General features: G+C 36.9%; 1 protein-coding gene and 1 long non-coding RNA gene across 2 annotated transcripts in view; one reads left to right on the top strand and one right to left on the bottom strand.

Moving 5' to 3' along the window:
- LOC122992667 (CD209 antigen-like protein B) overlaps positions 1-23,473 on the top strand; it is a 145,644-nt gene that overhangs the window by 101,176 nt on the left and 20,995 nt on the right. Inside the window, exon 8 of the mRNA XM_044366537.1 lies at positions 10,769-10,870. Coding sequence (XP_044222472.1) covers positions 10,769-10,870 — 102 coding nt within the window. The remainder of the gene's footprint in view (positions 1-10,768; positions 10,871-23,473) is intronic.
- On the bottom strand, positions 1,137-21,698 carry LOC122992676. The gene is made up of 3 exons (XR_006406100.1): positions 21,621-21,698; positions 16,958-16,960; positions 1,137-1,166 (listed from the first exon to the last, which is right to left on the bottom strand). It is a non-coding gene; the product is annotated as an uncharacterized LOC122992676 (long non-coding RNA).

The raw sequence follows: 23,473 nt of genomic DNA, 5'->3' as shown, positions 1-23,473 counted from the left end.
TGTGTTTATTTCTGTGGTGTCATCCAGTGTTAGTATCCCGCCTCAAAATCTGACATGGAGACACAGAAAGAATGAGCTGAAATCAACAGTTTAATCCATTATCTTCAAATAAAAACTGATGTCATCAAAATAATTTGAAAGATGCAATAATCACAAAAATTGTATTCATACCACAGAACTGCAGCTAAAAATCAGCACCAGAAATGCTCCATAGTTGGTAGAATATCAACAAGTCAACTCTAGTCACATGTTATGTTGTTTTAACCCTCATACTTTGGAAACAGACAGACTTGATTCTTGTCTAATTTCTAATGTTGTGTGTTACAGACAGAACTTGTCCTGCAGGATGGAGGATGTTCAGATCTTCCTGTTATTTCCTCTCAAGTAGGCGTGCTTCCTGGTCAAGAAGCAGTCAGGACTGCAGAGAGAAAGGAGCAGATCTGGTGGTTATAGACAGCACTGAAGAACAGGTACAGAGTGTTTTTTTGAATGTTTGCAAAGAAACTGTACCTAATTACAATCTTCCTGTACCTAGAAAGCTAAAACACTTACTTATTAATTAATTAATTTATTTATTTTTATGGATCATTGGTGTTCAACACCTTGACAACAATAATTCAAATGATTTGAATGAACTTGTGCTGCTCTGTAGCATGTTTTGCTGGTATTCTTAAGTTTGCACATTTGCCTTAAAATCAAAGTATTTCATTTCATCTTTAGCAAGTTAGCTAACATTCTTTTAACCTTTCACTATGTTTTAATCAAACTCCAAGAGCAGTCACTCATACACTGTAAGTATTTAATGAGTACAGATCTGTGTATCAGTTTAAGAAAAAACATGATGATGTCTGACATTAAAGGAGTAAAGAAGGACTGTGCAGATGAGATTCTAAAAACAAAACAAAACAAAAGGGCACGTCAAAAAAGTTTTTCAATAAAATCTAAAATTTAAGTTTATTAAAGAAGAAAAAAATATGATTTTATTACTAGTATATTTCAATAACAATAATAATAATAAAAATAGTTAAATTCATTATTATCAATTATGTTCAGAGTAATCCTATGTAAACTACATATTGTTGTTCAAACAACAATATAAATAATATGACTTTTTTCCCTTCTTTATTGAAAACAGACATTCTTGTCTACCTTCACTGAGGTAGAAACTATGATTTGGATTGGTTTGACTGACAGAGACGAAGAAGGAACCTGGAAATGGATTGATGGAACACCACTGACTTTAAGGTTTGGCTTCAGTTGGTTGTTTATTGACAACATACACAAACACTGCTGTATATTAGAGGTTGGTGATATGTATTAGATCTTCTATCACAGACAATGTGAGGTGACTGGCAGTTCCAGGTTGATCTGAAGCTTTTCTGGTTAAATCATCAGTGCAAAATGATAATGATGAGAAAAAAATCAAACCAAACTACCATTTCATGGTGCATCTGCGAAGGTTTCTGGTCCACAGTCAAGTTTCACACTTCACCAACTGTACAGTACTGTAACTGATGACCAGAACACTATGGGGGTCTTTATTTATACAAGAGGCTCCTTTGTTGCTATTTGATGACTGCAAATTTACATTTAGGAAAAATACTACGGTGAACCTGCAGCCCCGTTCAATTTGCTACTCTATCGCTCAAAACTATACTAAGGCACATTATGCAAGATAGAAGAAATTCCATTCTGTGATGTTTGTGAAGAAATATTATTTGTGTGAAGGACTGTGTTCATGTCAGAGATTAAGTGTCACGATTCTCTTGTTCACTGACCTGTAGTTACTGGAGGTCAAATCAGCCTGATAATGGAAATGGAGTTCCGAAGGTCGGTGAAGAGGACTGTGCACATATCATATCTGGCAAGAATACTGAATACAACTGGAATGATCTGTCATGTGATGCTTCTCTGTGGTGGATCTGTGAGAAAAATGCTGGTGTATAATATGTAAAAATGCTTTTTCAAAGCAAACTATGATTTTGCAAAAGGCAAATCAGTTTGTATGTGTGTGAATTTAAAACTTTTCTCTGCTGTGCTGATGACCTTTTGCTTCTGCTCTGCCTTTTTAAAGAGATTTCTATAAATTAGATGTTTACAGCTTTTGCCAGAAGAGCTTCATTAACCAATTTCCAATGTTTCAAACAACTAAAAGAAGCAGACAGATAAAACAAAACCAAACCTCTGCAAAATGCAACAGATTCATAAAAACCTTTATTTTGATTAATGTCTTAGCTAAAGATTTCATGATAGTTGAAAGTTGCAAAAAACCTGATTGAGACCATTTCTTATGACATCCCTTATATCATAATTAAACAATGTAATATAGATTTTGTGTAATTATGTCTTACTATATCATCTAATGACACTTTCCTGAAAATAATTTTTAAATGAAGTCTGTTCAGCAGCTGACAGATCTCTTTAGCAGAGGCCATCAGTGTTTGTGAATTTTACTTGATAATTAGTGGTTTCACTCAGGAAACACTTGCTGTTGTGAGAGAATTATCAAAATATTTTAGATGAAATGTAAACCAAAACTATTCAACAGATGAGTCAATATAAAGTCAGTCAATTACAACATATGAGCACTGTACTGGAGTCAGACATTTGTCATGATGTCCTTTGTAATGCTGGTAGCTGATACTGGTTGTGGCTTTTTATGCAATTATGAAAACAATTAAAATCTTTTTAAATAATTATTTTGTTTTCAGTGTCTTTATGTTTCTTTTATCATCATTAATTGTGCAGAAAAACTCTGTTCTACTGGGATGTGAGAGGTCAGCTACAGATGGGGATTTCATTCATTCAAAACTGGACTTGGTTAAAAGATGATCTGTCTTTTCACCACACTCTCATGTTGTATTCAACAGGCACTAAGTGAAGAAAACAATTCTAACAATGAAACAGAACATCCTGTATCTCAATCTAGACAATCTACTGGATGAGATCTGAGACTGTCTTCACCAGAAAAATAAAAGCACTGGTTGTTTGTACAAGTGACTTGAGGAAGAGTTCAGGTGGACAGGTGGGTCAGCAAACCATGTGGCTTTGACATGAGAGACAGCTGTTCTTTTGTTTACTTAACTAAAACTACTTGGTTGGAGTTGAGGAAGGATTGTCTTCATGGTTCAAAGTAACCAACGTTGACTGTTAGACAGGACCGTTTGTACACCTACCATCCATCACAACCTCCACCTCCAAGCATTAAGGTTCCCCAGAACTGTCTTTTGTGTCTATAGACCAGCTGCATGTGGACTTAATTGTAGAATGTAATATTGGGCTTTATGACACAATGTAGATCAGGGGTCTCAAATTCAAATTACCTGGGGGTCGCTGGAGGCAGAGTCTGGGTGAGGCTGGGCCGCATCAGGTATTCCACATAAAAAGCTTAGCAGGCGCAGGCTAGGATAGCAGGCGCAAAAAAGGCGACTACTACCGGGTTGTTCATTACCCGCCGTGCTTTTGTTGTTGTAAACGTCGTCATAGAAACAAGTGAAACAAATGGCATCATAAAGAAATATCTTTGTAATGTAATGTTTATTATGCAAGGCATTTACTATGGAGTAAAATGTTTTGAGGAATAAATCTCTTTCCGCAAATGATTCAGTACATTCCATTCACCCAAAAGATTTTTTCGAATAATTTGTCCATGAATGTCACATCGTTGCAGAGCAAACGTGGAGAACATGAAGCCGGGACAGTGGGACACCATTATCCCATGGTTTGCACCTCTATGGCTGCAAACCAGCCATGGAGGTGTTATTTATTGGCTTTTATTTCCTATAATAACTCCATGGATGCAGCGGGCGTTGCGAAGCTAGCGGTGTTGTCAAATCAAATATGACGTGTGGCACAGCAGCATCAGCTGTACGGTGTTTTGTTACACTCTGTATTTATGATCTCTGACGGATAAACAGTGTGTTCATGAAAACGTATGTATTAACTTTTAATTCACTTCACAACGTGGCATTATGTGACAGAAATATGCACATACATTATTATCTGCCAGACTTATAAAGACGCAGATACACCTGGTTCTGTTTTTTTAATGTCACACACTGTGGAATCACATGCACGAGCCTCATTTGCTGTCACAGTGAGCCAAAAATGGATGTAAAGGTCTTTATACCTCCGTTTGTACGTCAACAGTTGTGTCCGTTCCGCTCATCAGACCTCAGTGAGAATTACGCACAGGCTGCTGTGGATATTTGAAACGACTTTACCCCTAATTCATCACATTTTTCTGCAAACCATCACCACTGTAAAGTGTCAGTCATCATTATTAAACATCAGAAGAATGATAAATGATTTATTGATAGAGCTCGTGTTGAAACGGACTTTACAAAGTGCTTCAAAACAAAATGAAGTGATCGTTAACAGAGAGATGATGCTGAAATAAACAGAATGATGCTTTAATAAGGTTTAATAATTCACCTTTGAATTTTACTGAGAGCTGTGTAGCAAAAATAACGACATAATCTAGCGTGAGGTTATTCACATTCTCAGCGCACATTCTTCCTGTATAAATAGCATAGTTGTTGTGAAACAGCCATATACTCCTGTGATTGGCAGGTTCGTTCAGCTCCAGCTCGTGAAATAAAGGGACCTTCCACACACAACACAGTAAAGTGCCATTCATATAAAACTCGCGGGCCGCACTAACATTAAACTTTCATATCACGGTGGGGGCCACAAAATATCAGCCCGAGATTGAGACCCATGCGTTAGTAACACGCTACAGTAAGTTTAGCATGTTACAATGCAAAATGTGCCAAAATCACTTTACTTAGAGCAAACAACCACCTATAGTGACTTATAACCAGCTTGTAATGTATTATATCTACCTATTCCTCAGGAATTTCATTACTCCACTTAAAGCACTCAGTGACCAGTTAGAGTAGCTTATAATCACATTATAATGCATTACAAAATGATTATAATGTATTCCAACTATGAGAATTTAAAACACTATGACCCTTGCAAAAAAATGTCAGCATGTGACCAGATATGAAGTATTATGATACTTAACCTTATTTTTTATGTGTTATGATTATTGTTATAAAGCATTATGAATATTTATGAGTACTTATAACTATAATTATACAGTGCTATAAGCAGAGTATAATGCATTATAAATATGTTTATAATGCATTATAGACATTGGTGTCAAAGAAGTGTTACCCAAAAGGTTATGTGTGTCACACGTAATCAACTTTGTTCAACCCTGAAAATTGCCACTAAAATGATCTTGAAACAAAAGTTTCCACATCACTCTCGGGTACCTGCACACTTGACCAGGATTGGCTTCTAAACTACTTGTGATGTCACAGATCATGCTGGCAGGTTTCTCACCTTTAACTCAGATTTAAGGTGAGAAGCACAAACATCCAAATGAAGCAACAATAAGCAAAACACATTTTTGATTGGAGAGGGATTTTAATGTTAATAAATAAACTAATTACATTTACAGTAGACTTTTAGAAAAGTTTTACTTCTCAACCAAATATACAAAAGATCTTAGCCTGGACACTTTTAACATTCACACACATGCAGCTGATATCATATTTAATGCTGATGTTTTGCACAAAGTACCACATAAAATAATCATTAATATCACTCCTTCAAGCTGACGTAAAAGTGAATGCACATAAACGCTGATGTTTGTCCAAGTGCTCATTTTTCTGATAAGTTTGTTTTTAATTAGTTATTTGACTATATAAAAAGGGGTTGTGACAGCCACACTCAAACCTCTGTCAGGCAGTGGAACAGCTGAGTGGGCGTGTCCCACGGGCTGTCATCTCGCCTCCCAACCATAGATGGTAAAAAAATATGGATGTAGTCATCATGACGTCACCGATTGGTTTGTGGACTGCCGTTTTGAAACCTTGTGTTTAGCGATTTGACACTGAGTGGTCACTTGTGGTATTGCAGCAAAAAAAAAAATCCCCTGCAGCCTAAAACGTATTTTCCCCATAGACCACCATTGTAAAAGAGGCAACTGTAAGACTGTTAACAGGACACTTTGAACTGCAAACAAGGTCAATTATGTATCTTTCTATTATGAATTTTTGATCCATGGAGGTTTTTCATTTGTAAAAATTTACTTGAGCCAAGGAAAGCCATATAAAAATCGGTGACATCGTCACAATGTAAAGTCTATATTCAGTGGGCTGCACAACATGGAAGGGTGCCATTTTTGGTGCGGTAGCTCTTATAATACATCCATGCTTGCTCCTGACTCTACTACACAGACTCGAGCTCCAAATGACTTCACACAAGCAAGATGGCAGCTCCCTGAAAGGAGATATTTTGGCTTCACTTTTGCATAGAAGTAGGAAGTGGAGACACATCATAATGCAGCGTCTTTGCACTATTTTTGCTTAAGACTATTTTTATACTGCCTTCCTTGTTCTGATGGGTGTCATGTGAAATAATAAGTAACTACTAATTTGTCCTAGTATTGGACTTGTAGACTGTGAGGAATCATTAGATGAAGCATTAGTCTGGGTTTGATGACACAATTTTATCCTGCTCTTGGTTAAGGCTGTTTGGATTCATCCTCCATTGTATAAATTATGCACATTAGGGGAAACCAGATATTGACAAAGAGAAGGACATAAGCTGTGTATACTCTTTAATGTCTCTTGTTTGACATGTTTTACAGAGAAAACTTGTCCCGCAGGATGACGTATGTTCAGTTTTACTTGTTATCTCATCTCCACTAAATCTGGTTCTTGGGAAAAAGGCAGAAAAGACTGCAGAGCCAGAGGAACAGATCTGGTGGTCATAGACAATTATGAAGAACAGGTACTCTGCGTGTGTGTGTGTGTGTGTGTGCTGATAATGTTGACTGTCTACCCTGTACTGTACATAAGACATGTATGTACTGGAAGAGGGTTCCCTCCTTTGCTGCTCTTTATTTAGGTTTCTCATGTGTTTTTTTTCTCATCCATCAGTGTTTAGCCTCCTAACCCTCCCGATTGCTTTATGCACAAATTCCAAAAGAGAAAGCTTGGGGGACTGGACTGGTTTGGGACAGCTTGGAGTCAGAGGACCTGATCCCCACTAAGCCCTTCTCCAAGTAGAAAGTTGCTCCTCAGACCCAGTTAAACAGACCCCTCCTGTAGATGTGGGGCTGTTCTAAAGGGGATCTGACCTACAACAGGCCAGCCACCTCTTACAGGAGTGGTGGCAGCCTAAAGACAAAGAAAGCAGGGAGGAGGAGAAGCGGAAAAGAGCAAAAAAATTAAGAATAAAAAAAGAATAAAACAAGCAAATAAACAAAATTGAAAAGAAAGGAGACAAAGGAAGGGAAAATAAATAAAAATACATAAATACATCAAATATTCTGACCTGACCTGCCTGCCCTCTAAGATTGTAGCTGTGTTATTTTCTTTATTTTTCTCTTTCGGTCTTCCTTTGGTTAATACTGTCTCCTCCTTTTTGTTCTCTTCCCCCTTTTTATCTTTCACACAGAAAACCCACCCACTCACACAAACACACATACACACACACCTACCTACACACATGCATACTACAATAAGATAATCTAAGCCAAACATTATGCTTTGTTTTGTTTATTTGTTTGTTATATTGTTGTTGTTGTTAATGTTTTGTTTTTTTTCTTTTGTTTTGGTTTGTTTAAGTTAGTTGGTAAGTAAGTTCTCCCTCTTGTGTTTGACTTTTTTCCTGCTGTGTTATTGTCCACAGGACAACACTGGGTGTCAGCATGGAAGGTTACAAAGTTTTACAAACCTATATTGTCTCAAAATAATCACAGTGTGTTGGCACATAACCAAAAACTACAGAAGCTGTGTTAATGACTGTGTTAAGATTGACAGTCATGATTCTCATTCTCGTTAACTACTGGGCGATGAAGCAGCCTGATAAAGGAGATTGAGATCCGAAATGGGGAGAAGAAGACTGTGCGACAATCAGAGCTTTGGTGACAACTACAGACAACTGGAACGATCTTTCGTGTGATGCTTCGATGCTGTCGATCTGTGAGGAAATCCTTAGCATTGACATAGAATGAGTTTTGAAATAAAACTTTTGTATAAAAATACTTTTAAAATATAAACTACTAATGCAGTGCCCCCTCAAAACATGCCAGTTGGGAATGAGCCGATTGTTTATTATTTCTCTAGAAACACATGTATATGTATCAAGTGACAAATGTATCAATTAAAATGATAAGGAATTAATACCTTAAATGGTTTAAATCCAGACAGAAACTTCAATGAGACTATACTGAGGCTGAACTGTAGAGGCAGCTTAATTCTGCTGCCAATGAAACGTGTCTGTGCTCCTATTGGCTAGTTTTGCTGCCTCTGCTTCTGTTTTTTTCTTGTGTGTGTGCTTGTTCTTCTCTCTCAGGCAGTTTGACTGAGCAGGGCACATGCCTTTGTCCCCCTCAGCAAACTTTCTTCAAAGTTTATTAATATTAAATATGTCACATGTCCAAATTGCACCAAATTCAACACTGCATGTCCTTGGATCCCCAGCAATACACCTGCCAAGTGTGAATTCGATTGAACAGTTCTCGAGATATGTGAAAGACATACATACAGACAGACAGATTCCTTGCTTTTTAGTCAGATGAACTGTAGTGCCCATTCAAAACGTATCTGAGACATCCAGCACTAAGTCTTCAATGTACATGCCAAGTTTCATGCACAGTACACAGTTCAATAGTAGATCTTAAGTCTCAACTTTTTCAAGTTATTATCACTACAGATGTAATCCCACCTCCGACCACAATGTGGGTTGCAATGGCAGAGTAGCACTGTCTGTATTTCCACTCCTTGACTCCACGTGCAGAAGAAGAAGCAGAGGCAATGTTGTTTATGAGGTATATTTATATATTTCTAGAGAACCACTCATCCAAACAACCTCAGCAATACACCTGCCAAGTGTGAAGTTGATTGGATGAATGGTTGTCGAGACACACATAGATACAGACAAAGATTCCTTCCTTTATAGTTAGATAATTGTGCAAATGGCTTTTATTAATCAGTGTTCTCGTATCTTATTTATTTATTGGGACCATGTACAGTGTCAAACATAAATGTTTTTATTTGTTGTACTGTACCAGAGGTTTTCATCTACAGTCCCTTCGGCAGGTCACAATTAAAACATATAACAGAACAATAACAAACAGGTGGATATTAACTTCCTTTTTACTGGGAAAAATAACTGCAGGAACAATTTTAGCAGGTGTGTGTCTGAGTGTTTGTGTGTGTTGTCATGGGCTGAAAACAACTGTTCATAAACAGAAAACTAAGCTGACTTCTCCAAACTATATTAAAGTTACCACAATGCACTACTGAATTTAAAAATCTCAACTGAAGCTGGTTCCTCCAAAACTAACTATACATATAAGTAAAAAAGGGAACAAAGAAGAGAGAAAAATCTGTAAATGAAAGATAGAACGTGCAGGGAGTTCAACTTGTGGTTTGATCTAAACCTCAAATTCAGCACTTGCTGGGGCAGCAAGTGCAGAAAACAGCAACCACATTACAACAAAATATCCTGGAACAGTACTCCCACATCTCAAGCCCTGGAAGAAATCTTTACTGAAGTGACTGTATGAAATAGATTCTTCCTCCATACCTTTATCTCACAGTATTTCTTCTGATTATCAGCACACAAAACTCAAAAATGTGAAAATACACTCACCTAGAACCACTAAGACATACTTTAATGGGTAAATGAATATGCTGGAAAAGAAAGTATCAAACATATCTGTATAATATTCTTGTAATATCATTTTTGAAATATAGAATAGAATAAAATATAACCATGTAATGTAACATTTAAAAGGAAGTGATTCATTTAAAACATCTGCAGCGATCTCTCCCTCAGTGTGTAGAAAGTTTTGGCTTTTGGCCTTGCGGTTGACAGACGTGTGTCTGTGCATGTGTGTGTGTGTTTGTGCAGATAGTGGTCTGACCAAAGTTCCTGTTGTGTCTGTGGCTGAAGATGACAAGTTGATATAAGGAGTCAAGATGAGGTGCTGACAAGTCATGTCACCACAAATTAGACTGTTGTTTGTCATATCAATGTCTGTCTCCATTACAATGTCCTGATGTCAACCCCATTTTTGTAAATATTAACAGGCTATGTTTGCATGATTTATTTGTTTCATTGGGTATTATACAGTAGAGTATTGCACTGCATATAGCTTTCTAATGTTAATGTATTGTTGTAATAATTATAATTGTTCTTACTGTATAAAACTTTATCTTGACTGACTGTGTTGTTGTATTTTGTAGATTAGCTTGTTTTTAAAAGGCTTCCACCATATAATAACAGTTACGAGTCTCACGTTTTACCTGCAAGACTCGTGTTTTAATGCTGTTTCATTGTTCATTGTTTGTGATGTGAAAACATTACTTCCATCATCGGCCAATGAGGAAATTCCAACACTCAGTCGGCCAACCAATGGTGTTACTTCATCACTCACTCACTCACAGACAACCGTGGTTATATAGGGCTGGTCCTTGGCTGGTCCAGCCAAAAACTGTGACGGAGACACAGTGTCATCTTCTACAGTACATGTACAGCAGCCAGTGCTACACAGCTGTCCTTTTCAACAATGGAAGAAATCTACGCCAATACTGAAGATATGAAATATGTTGATACCAAACATTCAACAATTCAGACAGGTAAGAATATTCAGTCAGACAGAGAGGCTGACAGACTGAGCTGTGAATAGTATGTTTTAATTGTATGATTGATTGGATTCACTGGTCTTTTCTCTGTTCAGGTCCGAAGACTTCAGAGAGGAGATTTCATGGAGCTGTTCTTGTCTTTCTGGGGCTGCTGAGTGTTTTCCTGCTGGCTGGACTCATCGGCCTCGGCGTCTACTGTGAGTCTGGTTAACATTCAGAAGTTTAAGTCAGACTGAACTCATGATTATAGGAGCTGATTATTCTACTCTGAAAGATGATGTCCTGACTTTGTTCTGGTTTGCGTTGGTCTTAATTGCTGTTTAAATTTGTTAAAGTGTCATAAAAATACAACATTGACTACAATATACACATTTTTAAATAGATGAGATAAAAAGATTTTCCTGGGGAATGTGACTTTTTTCAAATATTTTAACAACAATTCACATCTTAGAGAGAAGGAACAATTCTTTTCTCTCCAAGATGTGAATTGAGCGATTGTACAATTTGTATTTTGTCATTGTTTTATCATTGTACATATTGCCATAAATGTTTGTTGGCAAACTAATGAATGACTGAATGCTCCATAGTACTGTGGTGATAATAGAAAATGACCAACTGTGTGTCAGAGTTGCACCAGAGATAGAGAGAGAGATATTTAATAGACTGATTTAAAATCATGAGCGTCAGCTGTCGTCATGGGGCAAAATTAGGAAACAATTTGACTTGTGTTGATATTGTGTAATATTACATGATATGAATTTATAAGGTATTTTCTGTTTCGACAGGCTTGTCCAGGACAAGTGGGTTGAGTGGAAGAGAAATTTAGTTGCTCCACTGGACAAGTTAAAGTCATTTAAAAAATGTGTCTTCACGTTATGTGCAGTGTTTTCACTACCATTGCCTTTTCCCCCGCACCTCCCGAAAGAAACAAATATAAACAAATGTAACGTATACTAGCAGCTAAATGCACGTAAATGCCGTTTAGCCACCTCTCAAATTCAGAAATAGCATTTACGCAAACTTTAATGACTTTACAACTGTTAGCTCAGACTGGCTTCCTAGTGCAGCTTGTTACTGTTAACATTGACCAACAAAGCACCATGAGCTCCTGCTACGCAGGTGTTCAAAACAAACGAACCCTCCGCGTTGAAGCTAGCAGGCAGACTGGAGCCGCTTTCATGAGACAGACGAATGAATCAGAGTTCAGAAGATCATATATGACATTAACATGTGCAGCATCAAATAATAATGTCAGACAAAAGACAACAAAGAAGTTAGAAAAGCTTTTCAATGAAACAGAAGTTTTTTAAATTGACATTGCTGACGCATTCCCACCGTGTGTAGTTTGTCCACAATTGCCGTAATTAACACCACACCAGTTAAAGTTGTGCTTCATGCTCTGTCAGATTTTTGAAAGGAAGTTTTTTATATTTCCAGAGTGAGTGAAGGAATCAGGAGAGAGGAGACAGAAGTGAGGAAGCAGGATGTAAAGTTAAAGGTGTTGAAAGAAAAACAAGGAGAAAGTAAAGAACTGATTCAAGAAGGAAGAAGGTGCAACTGTTTCAAGATGTAAAGAAAAAGTTTAAGGAGGAAAGAGAAACACATAAAAGCAGCCCAGGCGTCAGGTGATGGAGAGACATGAACACATTCAAAGCAGGAGGCAGAAAAAACTAGTAAGGTCTAGATGAATGACTGTTCTGGTAAATATTTTTAAAAACACAATCTGTTATCCAAACTAAAGGACATCCTAACAAACAAAAGTCAAAGCACAAGATTAAACCCTGCTATAAAAGGACTCACAGATCTTTAATACAGGTAACGTTACTAAGACCACACAACAGCTCTATTAACATGTTTTCCTAAGCCATTAAAAGGTTGTTGACCTCAGTAACTGTTGTAAACACAGCACTAAAACTAACAGATAGTTTCAGTTATTAGTCAACAAAATGCTGATTCATTGTTCATCAGACTGATTCATCTATCAGTCAAACTGTTGTCTTTAGGTTTGAGCAAATTAATTCTTCATAAGTCAGTTTTGTTATTTTGTTATATTTCAAAAACTGATCTGTATTCAGGACCATATACACCGTGTGAGAATCCAGATTTGTTTTTAAGATCAAGACTGATCGGTCCATCTATCCATCCATAAAGCCTCCATTTATTTATTTGTTGTAAATAAATATTGGTAATATTTAAAAATTAGGTAAATAAATATTGTTGATATTTATTTACCTAATTTTTGTGCACTTGTTTCATTTCAAGGAGGGAAGTAATGGCTTCAATAAAATTCATAAATTGAATTATTCATATGTTGACACTGTTTGCTGTCAACTGTTTGTTCATCTGAATTCTGCGTTCTGCATTTGCAAACAAAATGAAAAAAGTAAATTATAGCCATTTTTACCTTGACAAGTGACTTTTGTGCAACTGAAAGGTAAATTTACTTGTCTGATGGACAAGTGCCTCAAGAGGTTAATGTCAAGCCCTGCCTCATTGAAATGACTAAAAAGCAGAGGCTTCAGAATTTGTCAAGACAGAGTGGGTCAAGGCAGGCAGGACTCAATTTTCATGAAAAAGGTAATGCAGTCAAGGCTGACTCACCTTGGTATTTTCATGGCCAGAGGGAGTAGAAAGAACCCATTATCATAAACTATCATGTACATTATAGGTAGGTTGGTTTCAGAGGTTGGTGACAGTCGTGGCTAATCACATTCACATTCGCCCTTTTTGTCCAATTTAAAAGCAGGACTCTCCCTGACATGATGCAGTGTTTTCTAGGAGATAACCTCAACTCATACTCTTACCCAGGATGATTTTCATCGGACTGTCTAATGTTTCTACAAAAAGCCGCGTATGCCATCATTTGAAATATACTATATCTGCATAAAAGTCTACACATAAGGGCTTTAAGTTGAATTTCTGGATATTGAAAATAAGACGGTCAACATGATGCACCGTTTGACTTAAAATCACAATCACCAACACACTATCCACATTTGCAGTTACAAATCCTACTGTAACGCATATAAATAAAACTAAAATTAAAAACATCATTACTATACTGTAGATTGTATTATCTTGTTTTCTTTTCTTTGATTATTATTATTATTTACATTTAGTTCTTTTTATTTAGATGCAGCTGTTTTCACATGCAAAAAGAAATACTGGGAACAATAAAATTGCCTTTTCAATTCTACTTTCCATTAATTGGCAATTATCATAATGATCTTTTACTATCCACAAAATGCGGATTTTATTTTTTCGGTCATATCATTATAAATTTTAACCATCAGTGCTATGTGAACAATTATCATTCTATTTCACTTCATCATGCTGGTCAAAGCAGCCCCATGTCTATTTGTCCAGATTTTTGCCCAACTCATTTAAATGAAGAGTATAAAGAATAAACCAAGGATCACTATAATTAGTCTCTGATGCTATTTCACTTGTGCTCACATCATCCGCCTGCTGCTCTGACTCCAGGGCGGCTGCTGTGTCTCCTTCCCTTTCCTCTCCAGCACAGCTAGCCTCTCCCACTCCACTTATCTTCAGGCTGGGTCTCTCCTCCTCCCTGATGCAGCTACTTCCATCTCCAGACTCAGCTGCTTCTGTCAGGACATGTTGTGTTAGATTTTAAACAAGCTAATAATTGGATGTTAAAGTTAAAGCTAGGTGGTAGCTATTAGTGGCTGTGTTTGCCACATGTTTAAGCTAAGCTTTCTGTTAATACCCTTCACCCCTAATGCAGGTGGGGCTGGACTTGTTGCAGGTGCATTTTCCACTTCAATATCTTTTTTCAAATACCTCACCATAAAGTCCCTTTGCACCTCTGATCATTTTCTCTTTTTCATTTCTCTCCTTTTCTGAGCTCCTGACTTTTGACGACTGGTCATTTTGAAAGTTTACTGAAAGGGGGGGGGGGGCTGGCTAGATGTTAAACTTTTGACCTTACAGTGGCGTGACACACCAAAACATTTTTTGCATTATAGGGAGGGAAAGTAAAATTGTTTTCAACCACTATGTCAAGGAAGATTATAAGGATAAAAGATAACAAGCTTTTATGTGGCTCACAAATACTATATAAAGTTTTCACAAATATGTACTTTTAAAAATTAGTCCAGCAGATTATTTATTATTTATTTATTTATTTCAGAAAAACGCATACTGTACTTTTTTGAATATATATATATATTATAGGCCATCTCCGGAAGAAATCGCACAGTCTATGTCTGCCTTAACCAAACTACCTATAAGCCTAGTCATACTAAATCAGACATGGCGAGTCCAGCCACGTCTGAATCCTAAAGTTGAAGAGACTTCTTTGAGAACCTGGAATCAGTGTTGGGGTACATGACTGAACAGTTGGTGCCTGGCTTTGCAGCTCAGCTGAAAGAGAAGCTGCACGACTACAGGAAGGGGACAAAACCCTTTGACAGCAACTTGAACAGGCTTTAGCCAGAGCAGAAGCGCACATTGAGCCGCAAGCTCAATGTAATGCACCAGATGAGGGTGCTAGTGAGCCTCCAGAAGAAGGAGGGAAAGCTGAGTTAAAGGGAAAGAGCGAAAGGCTAGAACAATCCCTCCGAGAATGTAATCATGAGCTCGCCACAACAATAGATCGACTTGACAGGCCTGATATCCTCCTTAATGGGCAGTAGAGGAAATAATAGAACTGAAAGCTAAGGTCGGAGTCTATGCCAAATTTAGAGAAGCTGACCAAAAGTACATACGAGACATACGATAGCAACTACAGATAGCCAGGGACAGAGCTAAGGTGTCCCATCAGCAACCTGAAACCAAAGAGGAAGAATTGGTAGATGTCAAAGGAGAACTACAACATTCTTTTGAATTAGGTCAAAACCAACAAGAGCCTTTTAATGAAGCTTTCCATGAGGAAAGGAAAGAGGTAAGACCCCCTAGGGGCGTTCAAGGAGGCTTGTCCTCACCACTGCTCAGTGGTGCATGAAGCCACCTGTGCAGCCCATAGAGCAAGCGCACTAGTGACTTACGCTGGCCGGGCTGGCTACTCCTGGATACTTCTCATTCCCCTCACCCATCTGCCCATCTGCATCTCATCTCCTCGTTAGTTCAGTCTTGTTGGATCCTTTGTTCTGTAAAGCTCTGCTCTGTTCAGTCTGGTTTTGTTTTGTTCCATTTTGCTGTGCCTGCACACCTGAATCCTTCTTAAAGAGACTTCTTTCAGTTCATTCTGGCTGTTTTGTCCTGCATTTGGGTCCACCTGCTCCACTACTCCTGCAGCTATTTGCTTTAAAATAATACTGGAAGCTGTACATTTTAAAAGTTTTTAAATGGTATATGAGATAAGTGACTAAATATACATAAATGTGACATGTCTTTTGATTTATTTCAGACTCCGTTATCATGAACAACCTGACTGAGGTTCTCCAGGACAGTAATAACAACATTTCTTCCGTGTCTGAAGAGAGAGACCTGCTGCTTGACAACCTCACTGAAATAACTAAAGAGATGGAAAAGCTTCAGAGTTTGTCTGTACACAGTGAGTGACATCTGTGGCTATACAGTACTGCACACACATTGTAGAAGAGCACCTACAGAGAACACTATGCTGAAAATAGAAGATGATGTGGGAATCTTTCCTTTTAATTATATCAATTATCTTCAATCAACAAGTTTGTTGTAACTTGTTGATTGTAACTGTAAAAAAACTTTGTGGATTCGTTCTTGTATTTACTCATCTTCAAACATTTTAAAATATGTTTTGTCATCAGGAAATTCCTAACACCGTCAACATTTAGCATGTTAGCATTCTGACCAATAATATCATGCTAACATGCTAAATGTGACTTTTGTAACACGCTACAGTAAGTTTAGCATGTTACAATGCAAAATGTAACACTTGCAATGACGCCCATGATTATAATACATTATAAACATACTTGTAATGCAGTGTAATCTGCTTATAGCACTGTATAATTATAGTTCTAAGCACTCATAAATATTCATAATGCTTTATAAGAATAATCATAACACGTTATGATGTATTCTATAACGACTTATAGGGCCAAGTATCATAATACTTCATAATTGCTGATCACTCACTGACCTTTTTTTTTCATAGTGATCATAGTGTATTATAATTCTCGTAGTTGTAATGCATTATAAAATGATTATGTCTCAATAATCACTGTTATAATGCATTAAAATGTGATTGTAAGTTACTCTAAGTGGTTATTGTTTGCTTTAAGTCAAGTGAAAAAAATATCATTAAATCTATGCAAAAACACTCAGGACCCTATTTTAACGATCTAAGCGCACGCTCTGAAGCGCATGGTACAAGTGTATTTAGGGTCTGTCCAAATTCACTTTGGCTAGTTTAACAGCAGAAGAATGGCCGCAACGCCAAGCGTATGGAGATAGATTTGTTTCATAATGATTTGTGTGAACAGATCGCCAATCTGTGTGTAAATGTGTAATCTGTAAATATACACACCTTCCACAAATGCAAAAAAAGATTTGTAAACTCACAAATGTTTTGCAAATATAAAATGGATTTGCAAATACACAAACAAATTCAACAAATAAAAAAATCTGTGAATACATTAAATTAATTTGCAAATAAATGAAAAGTATTAGTGAATATCTTCCTAACATTTACAACTTTTCAACAGGCATTTGTGAGCTCAGTTTTTATTTGTGAATCGAGAAAACATTTGTGGATCTCAGTTTTACATGTGTGAATTTGCTTTTTACACACACGGAGTTTTGAAACAAATTTTCCGCTGGTCTGAATGAAAATCCACACGTATCACTCAGCCATTTTCGGATTGCACGTGATCGCCTGCTGACGACGTCATTTCCGCATTTCAAAGAGCACACAGTCTTTCTATGAGCTTTTTTTTTTTAATAATCAGCGATATGTAACGTGCATTCATTGTTTCATGTTCATGTGTGAAAGCGCACAATCCATTATGATCACACCTGCTCCTGGACCCTGCCTCCCTACAAGGTTTTAATTGCTGAAAGTATGGAAACCTGATCACTGTAATCTCAAATGTAAAAGATTATTTGTTAAATATTGTCCAAAAATCAAATCATTAATTTTAATCATGTAAAAAATCATCATACGCAGTTGTCAGGACTTGATCAGCTCTCCCAGGTGCTGATCCTGCTGCTGGCAGGCTTCTTTAGATTAATCATTGTTTTCACTTAATTTATTTCCCCATGTGTTCCTCATGTCCTCATGTACTGATGAGCAGGAAATCCATGTCTGATCCGTTGTTGAAATCCGTTTACTGGGTCTTGACACACACCGTCAACCTGACAGGTTTGTTTAAATACCTCTGTGTATTGCCACGATATGGTCAAATAATTAGACAATTTCGTCTGTCATTACTGCAATTAATTAATTCTGATAAATATTAGGACTAAACATTATGACATGTATTTTTTAAAAATATGTTAATGTACACAATAATAATCTTTCACATTATAATCCTTTAATCTTTGCATGTTTGTGCGCTGCTGTGTGTCTGTGTGTGTATGCGTGTTGTTCACCTGCCTATGTAGGCATATTACTGTCTTGATAATGTGCCCTTAAAATAACAGTGAAATACTGCATCATCGACCTCAGACCAGGTTTTTGTTGCTCAATAACGAAATCGATTTCTGTTGCCTCAGTATAGCAATGCACCAACAATGCGCCGACCACACCTCATTTTAAGACCAACACGCCCATGGGCACTGAGATGGGCACAAGTGGTAGTGCTATTTAAACTATGTGGGTGCTTAAACTAGCAAAGACACTTGCGTCATGCTTGGTGCCACTTTGCACCACTTTGCACCAGGTTTAGATAGGGCCCAAAATGTTGTAAAATTAATTTGTTCGAGTCATAACACACAATGAAGTGAGCACTCCCGTTTGACAATGAACAACTGAATGATGGACATTTACAATTCACTAATGTGAGAAATACTGCCTACACTCATAATTTGAAAATTGGCTATATTGGCTCAAAAAAACAAGTAACTTTGACACAGAAAAATATATTACATAGAATAATATTGCTGTATTGTTTGTTTATATTTCATAAGTGTTATATTTAGACTTGGTCCTCAAAATGAGTTGAAGTGAATGAGGAGCCTGACATTTTTATTTAATTAAAAACAAAGAATTACTGATCTAGTGTATACTTTTATTGAAGAAGGATGCTTTCTCTTCCACTGGTCCAATGTTACTCAGAAGTACTTCAGACAATCTCTGATTGTCTTATTCAAAACAAAGCACTCACAAGTCCAGTTTTAGAGACCTGCACCTGACTTGACCTATTAATGTAACATAAAACCTGACCTATAATCAACAGACTACACACTCAGTTAACAACACTTTATTTGTTACTTTCACATGACCAAAAAACAAGTCAGGTTAGCCTTAACTAGGATAAACAGATGTTTGCTTAATAGCACAAAGATCACTGGTTTAACTGTAGGCTGATTTAAAGTTTTATAAAAGGATTAAAGGATTGATGATTTTTTGAGCTACCTGGTGCAAGACTCTGACTCAAATGTAATGGTAGTGGTGGTATTACATGAATTTTTGTTGATTCAAATTTTACTTTCATCTGGTGGTGTGAAAGCTGAGCTTTGTGAGATCCTTGTATTTAAAGCATGTTGTGATTGGAGACACAAAGCTTTTTTGGAAGAACTACTGAGAATGGTTTCAAAGCATTTTATACATTCAAAGGGAGGCATCTGCTGGCCAAACCTTGGTATTGAGCTCATGATCAAACAGTGAGTCAAACTAGCTGTCAAAGAAAGTGAGCGGAGATTTTGAGATTTGAGATTTTGATAAATCCATATGTGTTTATTTCTGTGGTGTCATCCAGTATTAGTATCCCGCCTCAAAATCTGACATGGAGACTGGAGAATGGAGTATGAGCTGAAATCAACAGTTTGTTCCATTATCTTCAAATAAAAACTGATGTCATCAAAATAATTTGAAAGATGCAATAATCACAAAAATTGTATGCATACCAAAGAACTGCAGCTAAAAATCAGCACCAGAAATGCTCCATAGTTGGTAGAATATCAACAAGTCAATTCTAGTCACATGTTATGTTGTTTTAACCCTCATACTTTGGAAACAGACAGACTTGATTCTTGTCTAATTTCTAATGTTGTGTGTTACAGAGAAAACTTGTCCTGCAGGATGGAGGATGTTCAGATGTTCCTGTTATTTCCTCTCCAGTGAGTCTGGTTCCTGGTCAAGAGGTAGACAGGACTGCAGAGAGAAAGGAGCAGATCTGGTGGTTATAGACAGCACTGAAGAACAGGTACAGAGTGTTTTTGTTTGAATGTTTGCAAAGAAACTGTGCCTAATTGCAATCTTCCTGTACCTTGAAAAAAGCTAAAATACTTATTTATTTATTTTTATGGATCATTGGTGTTCAACACCTTGACAACAATAATTCAAATGATTTGAATGAACTTGTGCTGCTCTGTAGCATGTTTTACTGGTATTCTTAAATTTGCACATTTGCCTTAAAATCAAAGTATTTCATTTCATCTTTAGCAAGCTAGCTAACATTCTTTTAACCTTTCACTATGTTTTAATCAAACTCCAGAAGCAATCACTCATACACTGTAAGTATTTAATCAGTACAGATCTGTGTATCAGTTTAAGAAAAAACATGATGATGTCTGGCAACAGGAATTCTGTATACAGTAATTTATGCACAATTTAATGACATTTCTTATTCCCTGATTTCCTTCTTGAGAAAGATGAATTTTATAAATAAAAATAGTTATTAATAAGTATTCAAATAGTGCTAACACTAGCAGTCACTACATTAATGTGCTTGTAAATGAGGACAAATACAGGTCAGTCTGGGGGAATCAGTTCCCACCAGGGGTGCAACAGATCACAAAACTCACAGTTCAGATCGTATCATGGTTTTGAGTCACGGATCGGATCATTTTTCGGAAAAAGAGAAAAAAAGAAAAAGGAGACAAATATAACTTTGCTTTCCATTCTCCAATGTTTAAATAAAACCTTAAAATATATCAAATATTCAGTACGAAATTGTTAAATTAAAATGCAATATGAGGCATGATACCTTTTTCTTTTAAACATGGTAGTGAATGAAAAAATAGCCTGTGTCCACATCATCAAAACTTGATGATAACTTACAAACATGAGCACACGTCTTGTTTTGCAGTTTAGCTTGTTGAATGAGCCACCAAACAAACATTCACCAGGGAAAAGTGCACCGTTAATGTCAGTGAGCAGCTAGATCACTAATTAGCTGCTCAGCTGCAGCACATTAAACATCATGTTAACATAGCTGCAGATGTCACTACGGACCCACTAGATGCTGGTTTGGTTGTTGCTCTTCAAAATCCTGTTATCGACACGCTGTCTGTCCATGACTTGTAGCTACATCAGTTTGTTTACTTTGTCTCCAATGAGACATTACATTTTGCAGTTTATCCACAGTTCACATTCATGCTGAACTGTGGGAGGCGATTCATACAGATCACAGATCAACTACGTTCTGTTACACCACTAGCTTCTACTTAGCTTTGCGCTGTCAATATTTTTTTTGTTTTGTTTTGGTTTTTTTTTCTTTAGTTTATCTATTTGTACAAATAACAAGACACAACAACCCATAATGCATTAAAGGATTAAAGAAGGACTGTACAAGTGAGATTTTGAAAAAACAAAAGGGCACCTCAAAAAAGTTTTTTTAAATGAATCTAAAATTTATCAAACAAGAAAAAAATATGATGATAATGATTATATTATTATTATATTTCAATAATAATAATAGTTAAATGGATTCTTATTGAATATGTTCAGAGTAATCCTATGTAAACTGCATATTGTTGTTCAAACAACAATATAAATAATATGACTTTTTTCCCTTCTTTACTGAAAACAGACATTCTTGTCTACCTTCACTGAGGTACATAGTTGGATTGGTTTGACTGACAGAGACGAAGAGGGAACCTGGAAATGGATTGATGGAACACCACTGACCTTAAGGTTTGGCTTCAGTTGGTTGTTTATTGACAACATACACAAACACTGCTGTATATTAGAGGTTGGTGATATGTATTAAATCTTCTATCACAGACAATGTGAGGTGACTGGCAGTTCCAGGTTGGTCTGAAGCTTTTCTGGTTAAATCATCAGTGCAAAATGATAATGATGAGAAAAAATCAAACCAAACCACCATTTCATGGAGTATCTGAGAGGGTTTCTGGTCCACAGTCAAGTTTTACACTTCACCAAATCTTTTTAAATAATTAATTTGTTTTCAGTGTCTTTATGTTTCTTTTATCATCATTAATTGTGCAGAAAAACTCTGTTCTACTGGGATGTGAGAGGTCAGATACAGATGGGATTTCATTCATTCAAAACTGAACTTGGTTAAATGATGATCTGTCTTTTCACCACACTCTCATGCTGTATTCAACAGGCACTAAGTGAAGAAAACAACTCTAACAATGAAACAGAACATCCTGTATCTCAATCTAGACAATCTACTGGATGAGATCTGAGACTGTCTTCACCAGAAAAATAAAAGCACTGCTTGTTTGTACAAGTGACTTGAGGAAGAGTTCAGGTGGATGGATGGGTCAGCAAACCATGTGGCTTTGACATGAGAGACAGCTGTTCTTTTGTTTACTTAACTAAAACTACTTGGTTGGAGTTGAGGAAGGACTGTCTTCATGGTTCAAAGGAACCAACGTTGACTGTTAGACAGGACCGTTTGTACACCTACCATCCATCACAACCTCCACCTCCAAGCATTAAGGTTCCCCAGAACTGTCTTTTGTGTCTATAGACCAGCTGCATGTGGACTTCATTGTAGAATGTAATATTGGGCTTTATGACACAATGTAGATCATATTGTATATTATGTATCCTGCTGGACTTCAGTCTAAACCAATATGACATCTTTAATGTGTATTGTGTATATAAATAGACGTTTGTGTTGTGGTTCCTACACCTGCTGTATACACCAATACATATGATCTGTGTTGCGGGCTTGAAACAAAGATGGTGCAGGTGTGATGTCATCGGGGTAGAGTAAATATGTTTCATTCAGTATTTTTCAGAATTTTGGACCCTATTTTCAAGTGTAATTCCATAGGTCTATATTCAGTTTTCCTTTCAATTTTCTTAAAAAAATAAAATAGCTAACTAACCTGTTCTAAAAATAGGGATCAATTTATTAAAAATCAATCTCAGGTGAGCTCTGATGTCACGGTGAAATATCTAGCCATGACTTCAGGACTTGGAAAATAATACAAGAAGAGGTTTATGATGTGCTAGGGACGGCCCTGCCCATGCAAGAAAAAGCACACCACCAAGTTTCTAGCAGCCAGCTGTCTTTCCGTTACTTATCTCAATCAGGCTTTGAACTCATTAGCTACGTCCCTGGGGTCGTCTTTTTTCCCTCAACTCTGGGTGTGCTCCACCCCCTGGCCGACTCTTGTAGTCTGCTCCGTTATGGTCAGGATGCCTGGAAGCTTGGCGTCTTCAACGTGCTGTCCCAGTGAGCATTTTACTGTTGAAACATTTTAAAAAATGGCTATGGTCACAGGTGAAAAGACGTTCAAAACAGGTTCTAATTGAAAGATTTTCACCAACTATTTGAAGATGTTAATTGAAAGTTCATATTTAGACTATATTTCACCGGGATCTGCAATACTGGCTTTCAACTGAGAAATTTGGAAGTGGTTTCTTAGCTAGGCTCCAAAATGACAATAGGCTATTATTTGCACATTGTAGAGGATGAAAATTTCACCACTGC

Source organism: Thunnus albacares, chromosome 11 (assembly GCF_914725855.1).
Source record: "Thunnus albacares chromosome 11, fThuAlb1.1, whole genome shotgun sequence".
Lineage (NCBI taxonomy): Eukaryota > Metazoa > Chordata > Actinopteri > Scombriformes > Scombridae > Thunnus > Thunnus albacares.
This window is presented reverse-complemented; position numbering and strand designations above follow the sequence as displayed.